Source organism: Prenolepis imparis, unplaced genomic scaffold, assembly GCF_030444845.1.
Source record: "Prenolepis imparis isolate NDT839.2.m4 unplaced genomic scaffold, iyPreImpa1.0 SCAF_12, whole genome shotgun sequence".
Lineage (NCBI taxonomy): Eukaryota > Metazoa > Arthropoda > Insecta > Hymenoptera > Formicidae > Prenolepis > Prenolepis imparis.
Window position 1 is genome coordinate 8,709,797 of NW_028141170.1, and position 22,200 is coordinate 8,731,996.

Genomic DNA, 22,200 nt, shown 5'->3' on the forward strand with positions numbered 1-22,200 from the left:
GTTGTCATCTTTTTCTCGACCTTATGGCATAGTATATACAGTATATATAGTAGCGTAACTCGAAGCTAGACGAAGACTCTCTAGGGAATTTTTAAAATCGCGATTATGTTGTCATCTTTTTCTCGACTTTATGGCATAGTATATACAGTATATACAGTAGCGTAACTCGAAGCTAAACGAAGACTCTCTAGGGAATTTTTATAATAGCGATTATGTTGTCATCTTTTTCTCGACCTTATGGCATAGTATATACAGTATATATAGTAGCGTAACTCGAAGCTAGACGAAGACTCTCTAGGGAATTTTTATAATAGCGATTATGTTGTCATCTTTTTCTCGATCTTATAGTTAGGGAAAAAGAGCTAGAGATGGCGCTTTCGGCGCTTCTTAAAATTTCGGGTAATTATAAATAAAATACTGTAAGCTATATAAAGAATAAACTAATTAAAATTTAGTGCAGACTAAATAATATCTTGTATTAACATTTCCTGTTTTATTATTTCGATATAACGAATGATAAAAATGAATATTTTGGAGAATAATAACGCAAACAATAACGCAAAAAAAGCTACTTTGAATTCTCTTTTGATCGCACATGAAAATAAAAGAGTAGAACTGAAGATGATAAAAGATACAATAAGTATGTATCAAAATAGTCTTTTGGAAAAGGAAAAAGTATTAAAAGAAGAACAACAAAAGCTGGTATGTATAACTGCCCGAAAAAAAACTTTTGTTTATATATAATTTACTGATGACGCAATTCACAAGAAGAATTTCTTCGCAAAATTTCGCAACTAAGTTTACGATATTAAAAAAACATGAATCTCGAAAGACTTTCTCCAGCTTTTTGTGCTCTTCTAATACGTAAATTTTTTTAGGAGGAATTAAATTATCAAGTATGGTCAGCAGAAGATTCATTTTGCGAACAAGTATGGCAATTTACTCACGAACATAATTTCTCTGGTATCTTTAAATATTATCCCTTCGAAATTGATTGCACAAAAAAAATAAGAAACAATGATAAAGACGGTAGAATAATTAACGCAGTACAGATTAAAAATTAAAATTTAGGAGATATTTTTTCATTAAAGAAAAGATAATTCTCTTATTAGATGTCGAAAAGAGTTCAGAAGTGACTGATCTCATAAACGAAATTGATACAATCAGAATGGAAATATTTAGCTTTAATTATTGTGAGGAAAATATCAAACAAGAGGTGGAAAGTACCTTAATGAATTTATGGAAGTTGCAATTAATTGCGAATGATATTACAGAATTATTGAGGTGCGTTTACAGCATTTATATACATATATATATATATATATGTAATTATATAATTAATAATTATATTAATTTTACGAAAATTTTTTGATTCTAGGCTGATAAGTCCTTCAGAATCTTCATGCGAACCTGCGACAATATCAATACCAATATTTGACGAAGTAATTCCTGATAGTGTTAACAAAATCAAACGGCACATGAGTGATTCAGATCACGAAAGTATGTTTTATTATTTTAATATATTTTTAGTTTTATTTCTTATTATTTTAGTATAATTTTGGCGCGATAAATTATAAAGATATTAAATCTACTGTATATATAATAATTTATAAATTAAAACAGTAGATATTTTTTCTTGCTATATTAATTTTATCAATATATTGTTCCATTGATTTTTATAATATTATATTAATGCATTATTTTTGCAATTATTTCGCAGATTCAATAAACAAGAAAACACACAGCTATCAAAAGGAGTTGTCAAAAGGAGTAAAAAATAAATCGTGCCTGAAAAATGACACAAATTTTACACCTGCTAAAAAAGTTACTGTGTCTTCCAAAAATTATCCTCAATTATTCCTTGAAAGGAGTATCGTGCTTCCTGCAAAAACAACAATGACAAATGTATCTACAGAAGTATGTATAAAATTATTTCCTTTTTCTGTAAATCACTTTATGTATCTTGTGATAATAATATTAAGATATTTTAATAATAATTACAGTTCACATGCAGCGAGAAACTGGACAATTTTACCCCAAAGACACGCAGTGAGATTTCTATCAAATTTGAACAACATCGTCAACACATGTAATTAATAATTATTATAGTTTTAATTACATTTATTTTACATTTTTCATTTCAAATATTAAAAATAATTAAATTTTCATTATGAATTGTTTATCAAAAATTGCCTTTGGTTCATTAATGTAAATGTTCATTAAGTAATAATACAAAATATATTACTTTTAACTATATATTAGTAATTTAATTACTTTAAACATCATGTTTTATATTATATAAGAAAAAATTTTAATAGTAATTTAAACATTTTACTAAAAGTCCAAAGGAGATAGTGCAAAAAGCAAAAGAATATGAATTTCGGGAAAATATTTCATAATATATTTGTATATTTAGAAATATTTATACAGCGTCTCTCTCGTATAATTACGTAATGTACACTGAATTACATTTAATATTACATTCTTGGAATTATATTACACATAACACAATATTTTGTGTGTGTTGCTCAATAGACTATTCGATAAATGTTTATTCTCTCAGAATAGCGTATTGTGCGTTTGCAACTGTTTGCAAATTTATCGCTTGCAAACCACGGGGACTATGTGCCGTCTATCGATTTGTGTATTTTGCTTTACTTCTTTTTTTAAAACTGTTTAACAGTTTATCACAACGGATTGTATTGTATCACCGATTTTGTGGCAACTTTTTTACATATGTGAATGGCTTCATGAATTTTCCACACGTGAAGACTTTCATTACGATATCTAGAAACTAATTCGTTATTAAACGATCGCCACGTTATATCATTTAGATAATCTCGTAACATTAATCTCTCTAATTAACGAATAATAATCTTTAAAATTGCAGCTTTCGTATATAGGATAATATTCGTATCACTCTGTTACGGCTAAATTTTCCAAAAATTCATCATTAATCCTTCGTTCAATTAAAAATGCAATCCAAGATTTTAAAAGCTTGGATATTCTTTTCCTTTAAATTTAATTATTTTGATTTTTTTTTAAATTTTAATATATTGATATCGTGTGATTTTTAACATCTCATCTTGCAACAATAATGAACTTAATATACTATAATAATCGAAATATTTAAAATAAGATAATTGCGAAAGTATTAATATACATCCTTGCAACCTCTAAATAACATACATAATACGAGCGCATATAAATATATAGTTAAAAAAAGAAATGCTATATAGATGTATGTATAAAATTCTATATACTAATACTAAAATCCAAAGACTTCTAAAAAATATATAATGCACGCAATGCATATTGTTCCTTACATAACATTACGTATATAAACACTAGATAAAATTATATATATATATGATACCTCTTTAAAATAAATCTTTTTTCTAATACCGATAAAACCGCTGACGTTTTTCGACGTCGATAAGACGTATTTCACTATTAATAGTTTCTGTAAGTGGGAGCCCATGGCGACCGTTAATACGCTGCAACCTTTATCCTATATAATACAATGAAAGGAATTTTCACTTTCAGATTTCATATTCGACATATTTTCTCATTAATCAGCAAGAACCTTTGCAAAGTAGTTCTGTCGTACGTTTGTGCACACTGTTAAATTTCGCTAATTAATTTTTACAATATATTCTCCTTCATTCATGATAGATTACAAAGTAATAATCTGTATGAAAACGAGAACGCTTTTGCTAATTATTTATCTTTAATTTAAGATCTAACGACGTTAAAATCATAAAATCAATATAATATCGTATGTACAATCTAATGGAGAAAATCTGTAAATTAATTAATTTTTACACAATTCCTCAGCGACAAAGATTCTTACCGACTTTAAAACAGGAAGCCAAAGAGACATTTCACACAATATTTGCGAGATTCGAATACGCTCTGATATCTCCGTAAAACATAGATACATACTGTCATAATCAGACACAAATAGATACATATAAAGTGTATATAAATATATATATATATATATATATATATATATATATATTTATTTATATACTCTTATTAAAGCGGAATTCGCAACGTATTACACATTAAACTTTAACACGAAGAGAGAAAAAATATTTTAAACAGAGAATTTGCTAAGTTCCATCTTCTGATTTAAATTCAAATATCTTTGTTCACGCGACAAACAGATAATACAAAGAGAGAATGTATAGAGATAGCATAATTAATAAATTGTGTGAGACACGTTTAATGTGTAACAATAGAATTATGCTAAACCATAAATTACAACAGCAATATCAAACACTTTGTAACATTAGAGATCGAAGAAAAATTAGGGGATGACATTTATAATCGCAAATATGATTATATCGAGCACTTTTCGTTACATCGAAGAAAATATCTCCATAATCATAATTGCTGCATATATAATGAAAGATAGGAACATAAGATTCTCGTCACAAATAGATATATATAAAAAAAAGAAAAAATGATAATTAATATTCAGAGACAATTATAGCATTTGAATAAAGATTTTCTCACCACAACCACATGATAGTTGCAGTTTTTTTAACAAGATACGCTTATCATTTATAATTTTATAAGACAATAGATTACTCTGATACGAAAGAAGCTTCTTTTTTCTTTTTCGCAGAACTAACAATCTCAACTGTGATATATAGAGATTTTTACAGAGAGAGAGTATCAGACATTAGTTAATTATTAAAAACGCATTAATAATTAATATGTGCAATTACTGAACAAGCATATGCAAAGCAACATACATAATAATCGTTTCGAAATTTCACAAATCACTTTTGACGAACATATTCTTTCTATTAGAAGAAAAATTGGAAGAGAAATCTGACGATTCTGGATTTAGAATTAAACACGAAAATAATTGTTATAACTTAGAAAATTACTACGCAGAATATATTCACATATTTAACGTTAAATGAGATTGTCTGATTCTGATATATATATTTTTTTAATTAAATTATGATCCAAATCCTTGCGATACTTGTTATATTATATATCTTAATTGAATTAAAATTTAATTAAATTAGTTACACATAATGTTAAATGCCACAATAACAATATAAAGACCCAATATTTAAGTAAGTCACAAGACATTGAAATTGACGATGAGAACAAATTTGCTAATTGCATTCGCAAATAATGTGATATAGCCTAATTTATATGATTACACTACATAACATATATAGAGAAATACAGTCTAACAACATATACAGCGAGAAAGACTAATATAATAAGCGAGAAGACTATCGAGAATGAAGAAATTGATAACCCATAAAGATTCTAAAAGAACTCAAAACCTATAGATTTATAGGCACATTTTTAAATGCGAGCCTGTTTATATATAGATATAATAATACTTATCTCATAATTATAATAATATATGTAACGCGCATATAAATATAATCATACACACACACATATATATATATATATATACTTATATATGTATGTATGTTATATATATATATAATACATGTAACTTTACAATTATATTGGCACTATTTCTTTGTGCAGAGTTGAGAGCAGAACAACAACGTTGATATGAAAGAGAAATGAGATTTAGTAAGCAAAATTGATCGATTTTATGGAACTTAGCAAAATATAATCTCAAAGAAAAAATGCTCAATATTATGTCGCATTCTCCATTTCTTCTTTTACGTTTACAGTTGGCAGCGCAATCTTCTTTAATCTAATAAAAGCACATTCTACAATATAGAAAGTGTTAGGAATAATGTCTTGAATTTCGACTTGGACATTTTCGAATTGCAGTATCGTGTCCAGATTTATTAGTCACAATGAATAATTTGATAAGTTTGACTAATTAAAATAAAATATAAAATTTAACAGAACATAATAAAACTTTCTTTTCATCTTCTCTTTGGTAATAATATTGCTAATTTTTTTGAAAATCGAAATGATTATTATACATGAATATCTAGACACGATGTGTCTGCCTCGAAAATGCCAAACTCATCGGAAGACATTCCTGACGCTGTGTATACAATGTGGCTTCATTGCTTTAATTGTCGCACGAGATACATATCGTTACGTAAACGAAAACAGAGAAAGATCCGCGCATCCTTTCTTTTCTTTCACTTTTGTGCAATTATAAAATATCTTCACTGTCATATATATATACTTTTTCTTCATTTACTTTGCTGTGCTTTGTAAATTTCTTTTTTTAAACTCAAATTTGTTTAACGTAAAGTCTCAAATATACATTTTACACATTCGAGATTTTCCTTTTCTATATATTTATCTATATTTATCTAATTTGAACAAAGCTGTGGATTATATTATAAAATTTTGTGCTATTTTACTAAGAATTATAGAAAAAAGAAAAATCATCTTTATACATATGAAGTAATAGATTGTACAATATCGCATTAAAACTTTTAGATTTACTATTATTATATAATTTGCAATAATTAGGAACAATTATATGTATTTTATCACGATGATGGAGCAATTATAAGGTGAACTCCCTGTGCAATTATTCCTGTAAAATAGCACAAAATTTTACAATATAATCGCATTTTTCAAATTAGTCAAATATAGATAAATATACCAGAAGAGAAAAGTACTCTAATGTGTGAGATATATATTTGAGACTGTACACAGTTTAAGAAAATTTACAAAACAGCAAAGAGTGTGAACAAAGAGAAATATTATATATAATGACAGTAAAGATATTTTGTGATTGTACAAAAGGAAATAATTGCATATTGAGTTCATCTTATTGCTAAATCTCTCTATAAAAAATATGTATAATCTAATTATTGCAAATAATATAATAAAAATTAAAAAATTTTAATGCAATATCGTATACACTCTGTTGCTTCATATGTATAGAGATAATTTTTTTCTCCTTTGTATAATTCCTACTTTCACAGACGTAATAGAGTGTATTCTTCGTTTCACTGCTTAAATTTATTGATATTTAAATAAAAATCGCTAATATATTCGCCCTTCGGTACGCATTGTTGATTTAGATAAATATAGCTATCTTTTTATGTTTCAGAAGTGTGACTTCCCGTAGAATGATCTTAGTGTATTTTGTACCTCATAAGGTGACATACACATCGACGAGAAAATGAGAAAAAAATATACGCATATATAACATCAGAATGTATGTATGGAAACTTATGTGTACCGACGTTCGTTTTGTGTGCACGTTATATTCACAACTTTTCAATTTAATATTTTAATAAAATATCTTTTTTTTTCTCGCTTACAATATATACGAAGTACGTTTCAACCTTTTAGTACAACAAACAATGTCGTTGATGTCGATTCTTAACACGTCTTCTTCTATCATTTCTAAATTAAAGATCTTGTCTCACTTGTTTGTACTTATGTAGTAGATAGGACGTTTATATTGTATTCTTTCGTAATGATACGCTGTTGCACAATTTTCTTATATACATATACAATTTTGTATATATATATAAATATGTTATAATTACAATTTTAAAAAATTTGTATAAGCTACGTTTAATTGACAAATTTTGCCAATAAATAAAACGCAGACTATATTTTACTAAGCTTTAAAAAATAATTGCAACGTATATTAAAATAGTTCTTACGAGAATGATATAGCGTTATCTGTTTTATAAAATGCTTTTTCTCTATCACAATCAACATAAGATTTAATTTACATTTGTTTATAAGCAATATTTACAAAATGGGAGTTTGCATATATTTTCTTACAATCAAATTTTAAAAAATGAAACAGTTGCATCATATTTTTAGCACAAACTTAATATAATTTAGAATTCTGTTTTATGCATATAAAGAAAATAAGCAACTTATTGCGTTATATAAAAACATACTATGGACAACGTATATAATTTCTTTAGAAACTATTAATTGAAATATACTATCACACATCTCTCGATAAAGCACATAAATATAACATGATAAATTAAGAAAAAGACACCTATATATAAATATAGTTTGTATCATCTTTTTGATAATTTACATTGATAAAGTTATTATGAGCTTTAAAACATCTCAAGTTTTAAAATTGCACAAGAAGACTATTCTATATATATATATATATATATATATATATATATATATATATATATATATATATTTCTCTCCCATTTGCAAGAACAATATTCGACAGCACCAATTTTACATTACACTTAGTTAGCCTTTTGCACTTGAAAAGAAATATCCTTTCGACACCGAAGGAACAAAGAAACAATCTAATTCGTTTTTATACAGTGTATCTCAATAATGTTATTTTCTTTAAAGTGAGATCATTAGAGTGAGAATTTAAGTTCGACAGATATCCGTGTTACAAATACATCTTCCCTTTCAAACATCTTCTCTTTCTCCCCCTCTCTCTCTTTCGTGATTAAGAATCGACATCAAGCTGTGACTCGGGGCGGCGCGCAAAGTGACACGCGGCCTTAATTAATCTGTTACATGGACCGATAGGGTCCCTGCATCTTAAGAAATTGGATCACCAGCGACGGTCCACCGGCCACTATCTCCGCCGGTATCTGGGACAATGGACAATTCTCAATTGACATAATACTGAGATTCGTGCACAAGGCCAGCTCGAACGGTAGATTGTGCAGATTCGCGTTGTCGTTGATGTAGAGGGACTCCAGGTTCTCCAGAGTGCCGATCTCCTCCGGCAGATAATTCAGGTTGTTCTCCCCGACGCTCAGGTACGTGAGATTCGTCAGGTGGCCGATCGCGCGCGGCAACATGACGATCTGATTCGACTGCAGGATCAGCTTCTGCAGCTCGCGCAGAAAGCCGATCTCGTTCGGCAGCGAGTCGATCCGATTCTCCTCCAGATCCAGCACCCGCAGCTTACGCAGATTCGCTATAGTGGCCGGAATACGCTTCAGCAGATTGTTGGAGAGTATCAGGATCTCCAGACTCTGCAGGCACTGTATGTCGTCCGGGATCTTCATCAGCTGATTCGTACCGAGATTCAGCTCGACCATGTTCACCCAGGTGCCGATGTCCAAGGGTAGAGCGGTCAGCTGATTCTCCTTCATGTTCAGCTTGGTGAGGTTCTTGGCACGGGAGAAGATACCGTACGGTATCTTGTCAATCTGATTATGTTCCAGATTGATAGAGTAAACGTTTGTGAATTGGGACGGTCCGCCTGACGGATACGCGGTGAAGTTGTTCCTGGACAACGTGATCGTCGTTAAATCCGACAGGCTGGACAGCAGACCGTCCGGCAGCTGCGACACCTGATTGCCCTCCACGCTGAACTCGTCCATCATCTTGCAGTTGGCCAACGACTTGGGGATACTCGACAATCTATTGTAACGTAGACCCAATCTCGTCAGCGACACCAGGTTGCCGATCGTCTCCGGGATGTCCAGGAGCTCGTTGTGCTGTAGATCCAAGGTGGACAACTGCACACACTTGCCAATCTCCACGGGCAGGTGCTCCAGATGATTGTGCGAAACGTCAAACGTGATGAGATTGACGAGTTCGCCTATCCCAGCGGGCAGCTCCTTGATCTTGTTCTCTCGCAGGCTCAACATGGTGAGGTTCGTCAGATTTCGTATGTTATCGCTGACGTATCTGACCCGATTAAAGCGCAGGAACAACGTGGTGAGTGACGTGAGCTTGTAGACGACGTCCGGTATCTCGTTCAACTTGTTGTGCCTGAGATCCAGGACCCGGAGGGACTTTAGATTCTCCAGAGTGTTGGGCAGACTGGTGAGCGAGTTCTCGCTCAACGCCAGGGTCTCCAGATTCGCCAGGCAGCCGATCTCGGGCGGCAGAGTCGCCAGTTTGTTACCGTAGATGTAGAACTCCCTCAGGTGGGTCAGCTCCCTCACGGAACTGGGTAGATTAGTGATGCTGGCCTTGCTGAGATCCAACCGTTTAACGCATTCATCTCGACAACGTATAAACTCCTTGGCCACGTCCAGCTCCGCCTGGATCGGCTTGCTCTTCTTCGTCGTGGGTTTCGGCTTGTTCGACTCCGGATGCTTCACCATGACGGTCTTCTTGGTGTCGGCCTGGCCTCCGCCGCTGATGGACGTGGTCGACAGCTTCTTCTCCTTGTTGCATCCTCCCGCATGCTCCTTATTGTCGCGCAGCACCTCCATGTCCTCGGGCATGTCGCCGCCGGCGGTGCAGGTGGTCAACCCGCAGCCCTCCAGGTACTCGGGTATATCCTGCTCCTTCATGCAAAAACTCGGCAGACTGTCGTCCCCGAGACTCGTCGCGCGTTCGCGCTTCGCGTTCGACAGACACACCGTCGATATGTTACCCACGCCCGTCCAGTATTTGTACGACTTTTTCATAACCTAGCGCCCGCCGTCGTCGTCCTCCTCCTCCCCTCCTCGCGACGTTCCCCGACGCCCCGCGACGTCACGCGACGACGACGACGACGTGGTGTACGAGCGCGTACGAGAGAGAAAGGCGAGGTTCGCACACCCGCACGCATGTACGCGACCCCACGCATAAACTTACGTCCGTGGACCACCGACGAGAGAGATATCACTCGCGTCCCCGAGGATGTTTACGGATGAGTACGTGCCCCCTTACCTTATTGCGACATCGTATATATTTATTTTCGTATACTTGCGACGCGCGTCCACATAAAATTAACGCTCGACCGTGATTATTGACATTATCGATGTAGAACTGTCACATCTGTGTGCGCTTCGCACTCGCGCGCACTGCGCACGCGCCAACGCACTAGGGCCCGTATCGCATTGAAAATTCAAGAAGGGAAGTTTCTAGAGTCTCTCTCCTCGTATTGGTCAATTTTCAATGCATCGTAATCTCGAATAGTAATTAATAATAATAATAATAATAATAGCTATATAAATAATAATAATTAAATAATAATAGTAATCAATAGGAAATTTTTAATTAAAATAAAATATTTTTTTCTTTCAGATATACAAATAATTGTATTCGATATCCAATAGAAAGAGGAATCCAGAAAACTATCCAGAAAGCCTCCTCCTATTGGCTGAACTGTCAAACTCGAAACGTCATTCGTCGGACGTCGCGGTGCTCGAGTCCGCCATCATGCATGCGCGTACATCGTGCTCCAGAAACCACCGACGAGAAAAACGAAGAAAGAGATCATTCGGCCGGCAGGACAGAAGAGGGAGGAGTCGCTTCGCGTAGAAGACGAGCGGGGCGGCCATATTGTTCGAGAGCGCAGTGTTTGTTTTGTCTGTGCGCGCGACCTGACGCGAGGAAGAAAACAAAATCCGTCCTCGGATCATCGAGCTGTCAAACACCGCGTCTCCACGAGCACCGACATCCTCTCCTGGACCTGGACATCGCCTCGCTCCCCGCGTCGCTCTGCGCCAGATCGTCGCGCCGCTCCCCTTTATCTCCCCGTTGGCAACTTTCCCCCCTTCAACGTCCCCCTCCTGCACCCCGCTTCCCCCCTGTCCCCGGGGCCGCGGCCCGTACGCTGGGTGTCAGCGTAGTCGTAGACGGCACGCAGTGAGCCCGAGAACACCGCGCCACCAGCGTCACCAGCAGCAGCAGCACCATGGCGTGCGCGACACTCAAGAGGTCCTTGGAGTTCGACCCGGTGCACAGCCACGGGCGGCCGAGCAAGCGACGGAGGTGCATGCCGATGTCGTGCGCGTCGCCCGGCGCGACCGCGTCGTCGCCGCGAGGCGGACCTCTGGCGCAGAAGCCGTCGCCGTTCGGCGAGATAGCCAGCAAATTGACGCCTGGTAATTACCTTACTGCAGGCTGCGGCCATTTTTTCCCCTCTCGCTTCCCTTCTCCGTCGCTCTTATCGGCGTTTTTCCGTGTTTATCTCCGTCTCGCTTTCCCTTCCTCTCGCTCTCTCTCTCTCTCTCTCTCTCTCTCTCTCTGGGTCCCTTGTACGCACTCGTTTTCTTATACATGTAGGGCGGAAAAGAGACGGAGCGAAGGAAGGAAGGAGTAAGAAAGAAGAGAGAGAGAGAGAGAGAGAGAGAGAGAGAGAGAGAGAGAGAGAGAGAGAGAGAGAGAGAGAGAGAGAGAGAGAGAGAGATAGCGAGTAGGGGCGGTTAAAAGCTCTAGCGATTTAAAACCCGTATTCGGAACTCCTTGCGAAGGGAAGGGGCTGCACGCGTAAATCATATGGTAATGTAGTAACGGACGCGCTCGGGGATATTCGGGTTTACGTTCCATTATTCTTGTTTTTTTTTTTTTTTTTTTTTTATATATCTTGGCTGTATGTAAGAGGAGGAATGCAAAGGTATGGCCAGGAATGATGCATTTGCTATTTTTCTGCTCGTGACAAGACTATATGTTAATGTATAGATATAGTAACATATATGATACAAAAAGAGATTGTTACATATATATGTTGGAAATGATGTTTCATTTTTGAAGGAAAATCATCGTTGACATTTGTCTTGTCAGCAGAGATGCCTGAAATATGATTGGATGATTAATAAGTATATTTAGATTAGAAAGAGCAAAGAATATTGTTCAGATATATATTTTGCAGTTTTTAAGGAAACTATGTACGTGAGATAAAAAATTAAAAACTTTTATACAGAATACATAAAGACTACAAGAACTAAGATATAAAGAAATAGAAAGAAATAAAAAAGAAATTAGATATTAAAAGGTACACAAACTTGATTAAAATGATATCACAAATTGTTACAAAAAAAAGAAAACATAAGGAAAAAAAACTGTTTATAGAAAATTATACACATCTCTAATCTCATAATTTTATTATGCAGCATATGTTGTGTGTATATATCTGAATAATATAATATAATTTATTCTATTTATAGAATTGGTTCATATTTAAATATCTGAAATTGAATATTTAAATAAACATTTGTTTGAATAATCAAGAATATTTAGGAAAAAATTGAAATATATAAATTTATGTCACATGTTATATTATTTCATATGCGTAATTTTTTTATATTATATTAATATTACTTATGTAAAATTATATTAACAATTATGAAATTTCATTAGAATGATGCAAAGAAACTATGTGAAAGAACAATTTTGAAATTTTATTAGAAAATTTACTGTTTATCATATCTAGTATAAATATTGTGTATATATATATATATGTTTTTTTATATATATATATTTATATTTTTATTTTAAACAATGTCATTGTATATTGTTATGCAGAAAAAATGGCTGCCAACATCAGAGAAGAAATTCGCAGATTGCAACGGCGTAAACAATTACACTTTCATCCTCAAACTAATGGTGGTGATTCATCAGATATGGAAGGCCCTTCCAGTCCTTCTGGCTCTTCTTCGACTCCTTTTAGTCGTAGCTCTAGTGGAAAGGAAAAACCCCTATTCACATTTAGACAGGTAAAATTCTCCGTTAAGAGTTGCACGTTGTCTAAAAAAAAGTTTTACTTTTTAAAATGTGATATTTTATATAGATGAATATTTACTACTATAGTAAATATTTATCTACGATAGTTAAATATTGGTTCGTAGATTTTATCTATAAAAATGGTTTTATAGGTTGGCTTGATCTGCGAACGAATGCTCAAGGAGCAAGAAACGCAAATCCGAGAAGAATATAATCAGATCTTACATTTAAAATTGTCCGAACAGTACGACACTTTTGTCAAATTCACATTCGATCAGATACAAAAGAGATTCGAGTCTGGGGCTGCACCGAGTTGTAAGTATTTATTATTAAAATAACGTCTGCACGTTTATATTTATGTTTTTTATTCTTTATATATTACAACTTGCAATTTTTATTTTCAGATCTATCATAAGAAAAGAGTCTTATTTATAAGGAGATATTTCTGTGAAGAACATTAGGTAAGTTTTGTAAATGTGCGTTCTTTTTTAACCATGAAATCTCAAATTAATGAAATACAAAGACATTAATTTGAAAATTTTTATAACATTTTATTGTAGATTTCTACTGTGTGAAACAAATTTTGCTTGCGCTGAGATTCGCAGTATCGTCTTGCTGCGAAAATCATCTCTAAAAGAATAAGAAACGATGTTTTTATCAAAATATCGGATGGGAAGAAAAGGGCTAAAAAAAAGCAAAAGAAAAAAAATAATTAATGACGTAAGTTCATAGAAGAAAAAAAAAAGAATTGCGTCGAATTACAAACTACGAAAATTTACTATGTATACTTTCGAGACTAACATATTTGTACTGTTCAACATTAGAAGTGCGCTGGTATCAGGGAACTGATTCTACTTATGTACAAATGTTATTACGGTTAAAAATATGATACATTTGCAGTGTAAAGCTTGATATCCAGCTGAAAGGGGCGGGGGGGGGGGAGAGAGAAGAGCTAAGAGATTTTTCTCCTAGCTTGTCACACAAATATATTTTTCTCTTAGCTCGTTGAGAGGTTATAAAACGCGGACAGAAATTCTTGAGATTTCGTACACGTCGTGCAGATAGAGCATTGTGTTAAATGCTAAGTGATGTATTCCATATAATTTTTTTGTTTACTCATCTTGATGCTATGATAATTTAGATATTGCTCAAGTATATATGACAAACAATGCTCTAAGTATCTTAACGCAAACGTGTATCATGCATTTCGCGAATTTCGAGGAAGAAGATAATGCGCGTGATTAAAAGGATTGCCTTTTTTGAGCTCTAACTGTTCTGCGAGAAGCGAGATGACGTTTAGAATTCAATGTATGATTGCGTAAATAATAGTTCTATGAATTATTTGTAAACCGAAATCTACACGTGAAAGATACACTAGCATAACTTGTTAAATAGCAAATTTATTTCGATTGGTTCACGAGTTGTAATAAACTCGCATCGAGAAAATTTCAAAAATTTTTTGTTTGACTAGAAAATTTACCATTTTGTGTAAAGATACGATTATAAAATTATAAAGCTTAATATTTTGCAGTAATTTTTATTGCAGTTGTTATATTTGTTTCACCCTTTATTAAAAATTTTTATGAAAAAAGGAAGACGATCTCATTTAAAATATAACGTTTACAAGAACCATAAAAGTGTCGGATTAATATTGTAGATTATAGTAGGCATTGTATGAAGGCATTGTGAAGTATAAGTATTTGGAATAAAGATTTCATAAAATCTTGTCACATATACAGTATTTCTGTTCCCTGATAGCAACGAATTTCTGTGTAGTTGTAATAAAAAAAAAGTGCTGAATAATGAATATAATTATATACCATACTCTTTAACTGTGCCTATTATTATATAAAAATATTTATCACGATTATTATTAATACTGTTATTATTTACTGTTATCGTCATTTCGTATATAAAAATAATTTTTTTAGTACACAATGAAATTCTTTTTATGTTGCAATATAATGAATTCTTCGCGCAGATTTTTTTTTCTTTTTTTATTTGAGAAAAAGATATAGTCTTGCGATCCTTGACTGTATGAATTGTGGTGAAAATTTTTGTTTCTCCAAAAAAAAGAAAAGAAATTCTAAGGCAAGAGTTCTCTCATAAGCACAATATAAAATAATTTTCGACTATATTTTTTTTACGATCGTAATTATCGAGTAAATAACATCTCACATTTCGAGGGGCATTCAAATTACTACTGCCTTTTTTATATTGCGCAAAAAAAAAAGAAAAAGAAAGTGTTTCTCAGTTACCATGATATTTTTGGGAGCATCATACGACGCTTATGCTCACACAGCATACACACACACACACACATACATATATATATACACACAAGCGAAACAGGAAAAAAATATATGTTACATCGATTGTCTATAAATTACTGAATGTGAGAAAAACAAAAAAAGAAGAAACTACAAAGAAATATAAGCGGGTTTTTAATTGTTAACACGTTAAGTAATATCTATTTGAAGCTCGCGATAGGTACTGTTATCATTAAGGAAACTCGTAGAAACACACAAGCGAGGATCGTGTGAAATTTCAGGGGATTTTATTTCGATTACAAGAGATACCTCCGTATTATATTGTATAAACATTCTATTATCGAAATAAAGATAAACGTAAGACTGAACAAAAAAGGGTTTTCTTATTCCTATTTGAAAAAAAAATTATATATATGCAGAATGTCTCCTACATAGAGATACATTTGTACCAAATATTATATTGCAAGTGGTATTAAAATATTTATCTCCATCATAATTAAAATATTTATGATTTATGGCAGCGATCGCACATTGATTCTTTCTGCATAATAACTCGCAATCCTCTTAAATCAGTTCTATAATAAAGTAATCTCGTTAGTATAGTACGGCTTCGAAGCGAAAGAAGCCCCGGCGAGACTATATAAGGATCTACTCTTGCTACTCTAGACGTGTCACTTCTGGGCGGGAAACATTTCTCTGCTAAATCACTCGTTCGTTTAGAACAAGATGTTTCCTTTATTGTTCTTGGCCTACGTTGTAGCCGTTAAAGTATTCAAGAAGACCACTCCCAATGGTGAGTTTACTCAACTGTCGAGTCTCTTCTTCGAAATCTTATCCTTTAAGCGCTTAATAATGTGAAAATATTTTATTCAGGCAAAGTTACGGTGTATCTGGGCAAGAGAGACTTCATCGACCATCTAGATTACGTTGATCCCATCGACGGCGTCGTCGTCGTAGAAAATGACTACCTGCAAGGGCGCAAAATTCTTGGTCAGGTGAATAAAATTCTAATTTAGGACATACACATTACATATATTTCTTATAGGATCTTATTCTTATATAATTTTTGAAACATCTCCAAAACTTTCTCGTTAATAAATAATATTGTAACATTATATATATTAATATTTTATCACATATATTTAGGTTACGACAACGTACCGTTATGGTCGCGAGGAAGACGAAGTTATGGGAGTCAAGTTCAGCAAAGAGCTGGTGCTGTGTCGCGATCAGATTATACCATCGAAGAAAGAGAAGCAGGAGACCACATCGATTCAGGAACGCCTGTTGAAGCGTTTGGGTTCGAACGCATATCCGTTCACGTTCCACTTTCCGCAGACGGCTCCGTGTTCGGTTACTCTTCAACCTGGCGACGACGATCAGGGAAAACCCTTGGGAGTTGATTATGTCGTGAAAGTATTCGTTGCGGACAACGAAGAAGATAACGTATAATCAAAATAAGGGAAAAGTATTTTAAAAATAAAATTTCAGCAAAAATGTATGTTTTCTTACTTTCTTTCAGGGACACAAAAGGTCCTCCGTAGCGTTAGCTATCAAGAAACTACAACACGCCCCGCTGACACGAGGTCGCCGACTTCCCAGCTCTTTGGTATCCAAGGGCTTCACCTTCTCCCAAGGTAAATTGAACTTGGAAGTCACACTGGACAGAGAGATTTATTACCACGGCGAGAAAGTTGCGGCGAACGTCACAGTTACAAATAATTCCCGAAAAGCGGTGAAAAACATCAAGGTGAATATTATGAAATTAAATCGAATAAATTTCTCGTATGCATATTTTACCGCTATCGTCTTTTTTTTCCCACATAGTTGTTCGTGATTCAACATTGCGAGGTAACTATGGTGAATGCCCAATTTTCGCGACACGTGGCTAGCTTGGAGACTCGCGAGGGTTGTCCGATCACACCCGGGGCATCCTTCACGAAACAGTTCTATCTTGTGCCTTTGGCCAGCAGCAACAAGGATCGTCGTGGCATCGCTCTCGACGGGCATCTCAAAGTGCGTAAAGTAACAAGTCCTACTTCAGCGTTAAAATACTGAAATATATAAAAATTTATATAATGTATATTTTTTTAACAATATTATATATATATAAATGTGTAATCTACAGTAACATACCTAAAAATATTTTAACATTTATGGCAACCCATTTTGACTCTATCGTTCAGGATGACGATGTAAATCTGGCATCCTCGACTTTAGTCGCTGAAGGCAAATGTCCGGCTGAAGCCTTGGGTATCGTGATTTCTTATTCTGTCCGAGTCAAGCTGAATTGCGGTACCCTGGGCGGCGAGCTGATCACTGATGTTCCATTCAAATTGATGCATCCGGCTCCTGGTATGTAGCTTACATTATTTTAACACATTTGTACTTATACATACTGCAATTATTCACTGCAAAAGTTTAATTCACATATTTAAATTAACACACATACCCACATGAGATTTAATTTAAAGATTAAATTTCTTAGTTTATAAATTCATTCGAGCATTTCTTTTTACGCAGGTGTCATGGAGAAAGAAAAGGCCATGCTAAAGAAGAGCAAGAGCATCGACAGAGCACGATACGAGAACTCTTGCTATGCCAACGATGACGATGATAATATTGTATTCGAAGACTTTGCTCGTTTGCGTTTAAACGAACCAGAGTAAATCAAAGGTCGACGCTTTTTCTCGCGACCGATTACTTCAAAAGAATCCGGAGCTTTCTGCTCATAGTGGATTATTTTCTTTATATTTAAATAGCAATTAAAATTGAAACAATCATCAAATAAATAAATAAAAAAACTCGTCTAAAAATATTCAATTATTTAATATAAAATTTATTTAAAATGAGTTTCTGTCTCTTTGGATTCTTTTGATGATTTTTAGTGAACGAGCAATATTAAATAAACGTAGGTGAAGAAACATTAACTATATTATGGAATTGTTAAGAAGATAAAAATAACAAGAAAATACAAAAAAAGCGAAAAGATAACTAATTAATAAAAATCACCTCGGAATTTCCGTGCGATGGTGGTGATCGGACAGAAATTCACTGCGAAAACAAAAAAAAAAAAAAAAAAGAAAATATCAAGCAAGCTTATTAAATAATTCATGTTTGATTCAGTTTGAAAATTTCCCGTTTTACCAGAAGTGACATGGTATTATTCGTCTTAATTATTTTCTTATGTTTTACAGAGTATTCCTTCTCTCTACTCTGTTTATTATTACTAAAAAAACTGTTGTAACAGTATTGTTCAGTTGTGATTACATTAGAAAATATATAATTGTAAAAATGCATCTTTTTGTCCTTCTTTCTTTTAAGCCAATTAATTCTTTAGATGCGAAAAATTATAGCAAATATATAATCTACTATATTTATCAATATAAAGAATCACAAACTGATCCAGCAAAGTTGTTACATCATCATGAAAAGATGACTATACCGTATTCTCAAAAATTATACATTTTATGACTATATATAAAAAATATTACAGGGAACAACGAGAGAGATATCAAATCAATATCAGTCTTATATAGATCATGAAGATGCTCGTTGTTCTTCATCTAATCGTACATATGTGAATAATATTCCTGATACGTCTGGATGTAAGCTTCTTTCTCTATTGGAGTCATTTCTGCGATTAGAGTATCGTTAACATCGGTGATCGCGACAGTTTTACCGCCGACACTAACGGTTGGTACAAGTTCATCGTCTTCGGAATCCATCATCTCCACTTCACCTGCAAATTTAATTGATAAAATTTAAACATTCACAGATTAACTGTCCATAATTTATCACTCTGCATTTCGAGGTTTTCTCTTTGATCTTACATTTAAATGATTACAATTATCCTAATTTTAAAATTTCTGTTTAATATATTTAATATATATAATTTTTCATACCAGTATCAACAGCTTGCATTTCCACATCTTCCTCATTATCGCTACTGTCGCTGGATTCCTGTGGAAGCGCTGCTTTAATAGATGCCGCAGAATTAATACCACCCTTCTTTTCATGAGCCAATAACACCGACATGATATCTTCGCCCTGCTTATTATTTGTCGTAGTTGCGTTTGTGGCAGTAGCTGCAGCTTTGTCCAAGATACTTTCTTGCGTGTTCACACCGTCAGGCTATGAGACAGTTACACGAATCAAGACACAGAATATATAATATATATATATATATATATATGTATATAATACACACATATAAATACATATATATATTTTTTTTACATGTATATATATATTTAACAAAATAATATACCTGTGAACCATCAGAATTGATAACTGTGCTTTCCGTCATCCATATAGGTCTTTCCTTTCTGTGATTTGCTGCATCATCTAGAGATTCGTCTCCGATAGTAACATCCACTCTAGTCTCCTCAACCATAAAACCTGAAGTTCTAGTAGCTTCACCTGACCATTGTTCACTAGGTGCTCTAAGACTACTTGGTCTTCTCGTGTCGATACTGTAGAACATAATATTGTTTGAATAACAAAGTCAAAATGATGAAAAAAATGAAAATGATGAAAAAAATGAAAATGATCAAAATTCGAAATAATTTGATTATTGTACCTTCCCCCCTGTATATATGTTTTCTTAAAAACTTACCCTCGAATAATATTGATGTCAACAGGCTCTGGTTCTAATATCTCAGGTGCCAATTTGATTCCTTCTACTTCCCTCAATAGTATATACAATGGTTCTAATTGTTCATTGAATTTTGCTAATAATAATCTGGAATCTTTCTTTGGAAGAGCAGATTGATCTTCTTCTACTATCTCCCGGCAATATGTACACCTAAATTCACTAGTTCTCATGTCGAAAAGTTGATCGGCCTATACAAGAGTTTAATGAAGTTTTGTCTGTTATAATAATTGCGTTACATTACTATTATAACAATGCAATAGTATAACATATTAATTTCATGTATTATATATATAATATTCATGTTTTATATTATCATTATAAGAATTAAATAATATTGTAACATATTTTGATTAGTATGTTATGCTATTTTATTGTAATATAAAAATGTAATCATGAAATATAGAATTTAATTCTAATTGTTAAGATTTATAATTTATATCACATTGTCATACTTACCTCAAGATCTGTAAATGTTTTTAAACAACTTGGACACTTAAAGCTAGCTCTACTGGTTGCATCTCTCTCTTCGGTTTCCATTCTTTTTCTCATTAAGTCGAGTTTGTACTTTACAACATTTACAAACGTCTAAAATAGAGATATAAATTTTCATCAACTACATATATCTCATTAGTCTCATTAATTCCTATACATTTATTGTCGAGTCAAAGGAAATCACAATTATTCGTACTTTGTAATTAATAAAGTAGTAATTAACTTTCTGTGCTTTGCCATCCGATCCTGTTTCCATCTTTAACCTAACTTGAATAAACTTATCGTTTCGTAACGTTGAAATCCTGGCTCTCAACATTTTGCGTTCAAACTTCAACAATTCACAAATGTCATCTTCTTTCATACCTGTACAAGGGTGCAATCTTTTTCATATAGAATTATTTTGATTGTAGAATTTTGGATAACACTTGGATGTCACTTACATGGATTCCTAACCAGCATATCCACAATTAAAGCATCTTCTATTGTATAAAATCCACGAACAACAAGACGTGCCAGTTGTTTTAAACTACTAGGTACCTCAGTCACCAGTCTCTCCTCAGCACTCATGTTTCACATATATTTGACATACAAATAATAATATGTAATTGCACCGAAGATGCTGAAGATGCTGAAGATTGAAGATGCTGAAGATGTTGAAGACCAAACTGAAAGCGTCTGTTAACTAAAGGTACCTTTTTATGCAGCGAATTTTTCGCTGCGAATGATTTTTAGCGAGTACTTGCGAATAATTCGCCGTGAATAGTTTGTAAGCGTAAACTGCATGAAGTTGCACAAAGCCCATATGTCAGATTGTAATCCATTTTTGAAACTTAACTAATTAGGAGAGAATCTAAAATTTATTTACCCTGTGTGATTTATTAAATTTCAATCTTCAATACATAGTTTAATAGCCCGCGTGACTACACTGTATAAAACAAAGTTTTCAAGAGAGGCAACTCAACCTGCGAACGAAGCACATGAATTTATCCAGCTATTCCTTGCCATTTCTACCAATAACAGACCACTCTCCGTCACGTACGAGCGCGGAATGAACCTGCGCACCCCTCTTGACCTTGCGCGTGACGTGACGTGACACGTGACGCGGTGACGCGTCATCCCTCCCACTCCGCGTCCCCACTCCTGCGCGGCGCGGTTGCGCGCGAGAGGAGTGGGGGGAGAGCGCCGAGCCGCCGTCGCCGCCGAGCCGCCGCGCCGTCATTCGTTGAAAGTCGAAGGTCGAAGGTGGGTTTATGAGTGTGTTTCGTCTTGATGCGCGTCTCGCGAGTGATAATTAGCCGATAATTAGAACGCGCGTGCGGATGTTTCTCCTCTTCATTTCGAGAGTGAATCTTGACGCTTTGCGTGCGGCCGACGAAGAGGTGGTGTTGCTGAATGTGGCTGATAATACGACGTTCCCTGTCATCGGCGTTGTGAGTACACGTG

General features: G+C 34.1%; 5 protein-coding genes across 6 annotated transcripts; 3 read left to right on the forward strand and 2 right to left on the reverse strand.

The window, feature by feature from the left end:
• The first annotated feature begins 385 nt into the window (after positions 1-385).
• Positions 386-2,256, forward strand: LOC145943528 (uncharacterized). Its single transcript, XM_083051097.1, has 6 exons — positions 386-702; positions 879-1,029; positions 1,113-1,284; positions 1,379-1,500; positions 1,721-1,917; positions 2,004-2,256. Exons 1-6 carry the CDS (start codon positions 514-516, stop codon positions 2,091-2,093), a joined length of 921 nt encoding a protein of 306 aa, XP_082907223.1. The 5' UTR covers positions 386-513; the 3' UTR covers positions 2,094-2,256.
• Positions 2,257-2,389: 133 nt separating this feature from the next.
• Positions 2,390-10,682, reverse strand: LOC145943527 (leucine-rich repeat protein soc-2 homolog). The gene has a single exon (XM_083051096.1). It carries the CDS (start codon positions 10,314-10,316, stop codon positions 8,454-8,456), a length of 1,863 nt encoding a protein of 620 aa, XP_082907222.1. The 5' UTR covers positions 10,317-10,682; the 3' UTR covers positions 2,390-8,453.
• A 411-nt stretch (positions 10,683-11,093) lies between these two features.
• Akirin (akirin) lies at positions 11,094-15,070 on the forward strand. Its single transcript, XM_083051770.1, has 5 exons — positions 11,094-11,720; positions 13,141-13,331; positions 13,491-13,653; positions 13,743-13,799; positions 13,899-15,070. Exons 1-4 carry the CDS (start codon positions 11,531-11,533, stop codon positions 13,751-13,753), a joined length of 555 nt encoding a protein of 184 aa, XP_082907896.1. The 5' UTR covers positions 11,094-11,530; the 3' UTR covers positions 13,754-13,799; positions 13,899-15,070.
• An 803-nt stretch (positions 15,071-15,873) lies between these two features.
• Tfiiealpha (transcription factor IIEalpha) lies at positions 15,874-21,805 on the reverse strand. 2 transcript variants are annotated; one of them, XM_083051763.1, is made up of 12 exons: positions 21,623-21,805; positions 21,198-21,422; positions 20,954-21,120; positions 20,722-20,850; positions 20,227-20,453; positions 19,879-20,083; positions 19,514-19,742; positions 17,745-19,350; positions 17,409-17,662; positions 17,121-17,268; positions 16,770-16,999; positions 15,874-16,576 (listed from the first exon to the last, which is right to left on the reverse strand). In XM_083051763.1, the coding sequence occupies exons 2-8, from the start codon at positions 21,322-21,324 to the stop codon at positions 19,175-19,177; spliced, it is 1,260 nt and encodes a 419-aa protein (XP_082907889.1). In that variant the 5' UTR covers positions 21,325-21,422; positions 21,623-21,805; the 3' UTR covers positions 15,874-16,576; positions 16,770-16,999; positions 17,121-17,268; positions 17,409-17,662; positions 17,745-19,174. The 2 variants fall into 2 exon arrangements, with proteins under 2 accessions (XP_082907889.1, XP_082907888.1); XM_083051762.1 differs by having other exon boundaries at positions 21,198-21,805.
• Arr2 (arrestin 2) lies at positions 16,266-18,695 on the forward strand. The gene is made up of 7 exons (XM_083051764.1): positions 16,266-16,401; positions 16,482-16,603; positions 16,755-17,054; positions 17,131-17,358; positions 17,436-17,624; positions 17,795-17,963; positions 18,132-18,695. Exons 1-7 carry the CDS (start codon positions 16,335-16,337, stop codon positions 18,275-18,277), a joined length of 1,221 nt encoding a protein of 406 aa, XP_082907890.1. The 5' UTR covers positions 16,266-16,334; the 3' UTR covers positions 18,278-18,695.
• Positions 21,806-22,200: the final 395 nt, after the last annotated feature.

What these genes read in the sequence shown, in the direction of transcription:
- LOC145943528 (XM_083051097.1), top strand. Translation starts at nt 514, where the DNA reads ATGATAAAAATGAATATTTTGGAGAATAATAACGCAAACAATAACGCA. An exon ending in GAGTGATTCAGATCACGAAA is followed by an intron (nt 1,501 to 1,720) that starts GTATGTTTTATT and finishes ATTATTTCGCAG; the next exon opens with ATTCAATAAACAAGAAAACA. An exon ending in TGACAAATGTATCTACAGAA is followed by an intron (nt 1,918 to 2,003) that starts GTATGTATAAAA and finishes TAATAATTACAG; the next exon opens with TTCACATGCAGCGAGAAACT.
- Akirin (XM_083051770.1), top strand. Translation starts at nt 11,531, where the DNA reads ATGGCGTGCGCGACACTCAAGAGGTCCTTGGAGTTCGACCCGGTGCAC. An exon ending in AGCCAGCAAATTGACGCCTG is followed by an intron (nt 11,721 to 13,140) that starts GTAATTACCTTA and finishes ATTGTTATGCAG; the next exon opens with AAAAAATGGCTGCCAACATC. An exon ending in CCCTATTCACATTTAGACAG is followed by an intron (nt 13,332 to 13,490) that starts GTAAAATTCTCC and finishes ATGGTTTTATAG; the next exon opens with GTTGGCTTGATCTGCGAACG.
- LOC145943527 (XM_083051096.1), bottom strand. Translation starts at nt 10,316, where the DNA reads ATGAAAAAGTCGTACAAATACTGGACGGGCGTGGGTAACATATCGACG.
- Tfiiealpha (XM_083051763.1), bottom strand. Translation starts at nt 21,324, where the DNA reads ATGAGTGCTGAGGAGAGACTGGTGACTGAGGTACCTAGTAGTTTAAAA. An exon ending in TATGCTGGTTAGGAATCCAT is followed by an intron (nt 21,121 to 21,197) that starts GTAAGTGACATC and finishes ACCCTTGTACAG; the next exon opens with GTATGAAAGAAGATGACATT. An exon ending in AAACATTTACAGATCTTGAG is followed by an intron (nt 20,454 to 20,721) that starts GTAAGTATGACA and finishes ACTCTTGTATAG; the next exon opens with GCCGATCAACTTTTCGACAT.
- Arr2 (XM_083051764.1), top strand. Translation starts at nt 16,335, where the DNA reads ATGTTTCCTTTATTGTTCTTGGCCTACGTTGTAGCCGTTAAAGTATTC. An exon ending in CGGACAACGAAGAAGATAAC is followed by an intron (nt 17,055 to 17,130) that starts GTATAATCAAAA and finishes ACTTTCTTTCAG; the next exon opens with GGACACAAAAGGTCCTCCGT. An exon ending in CTCTCGACGGGCATCTCAAA is followed by an intron (nt 17,625 to 17,794) that starts GTGCGTAAAGTA and finishes TCTATCGTTCAG; the next exon opens with GATGACGATGTAAATCTGGC.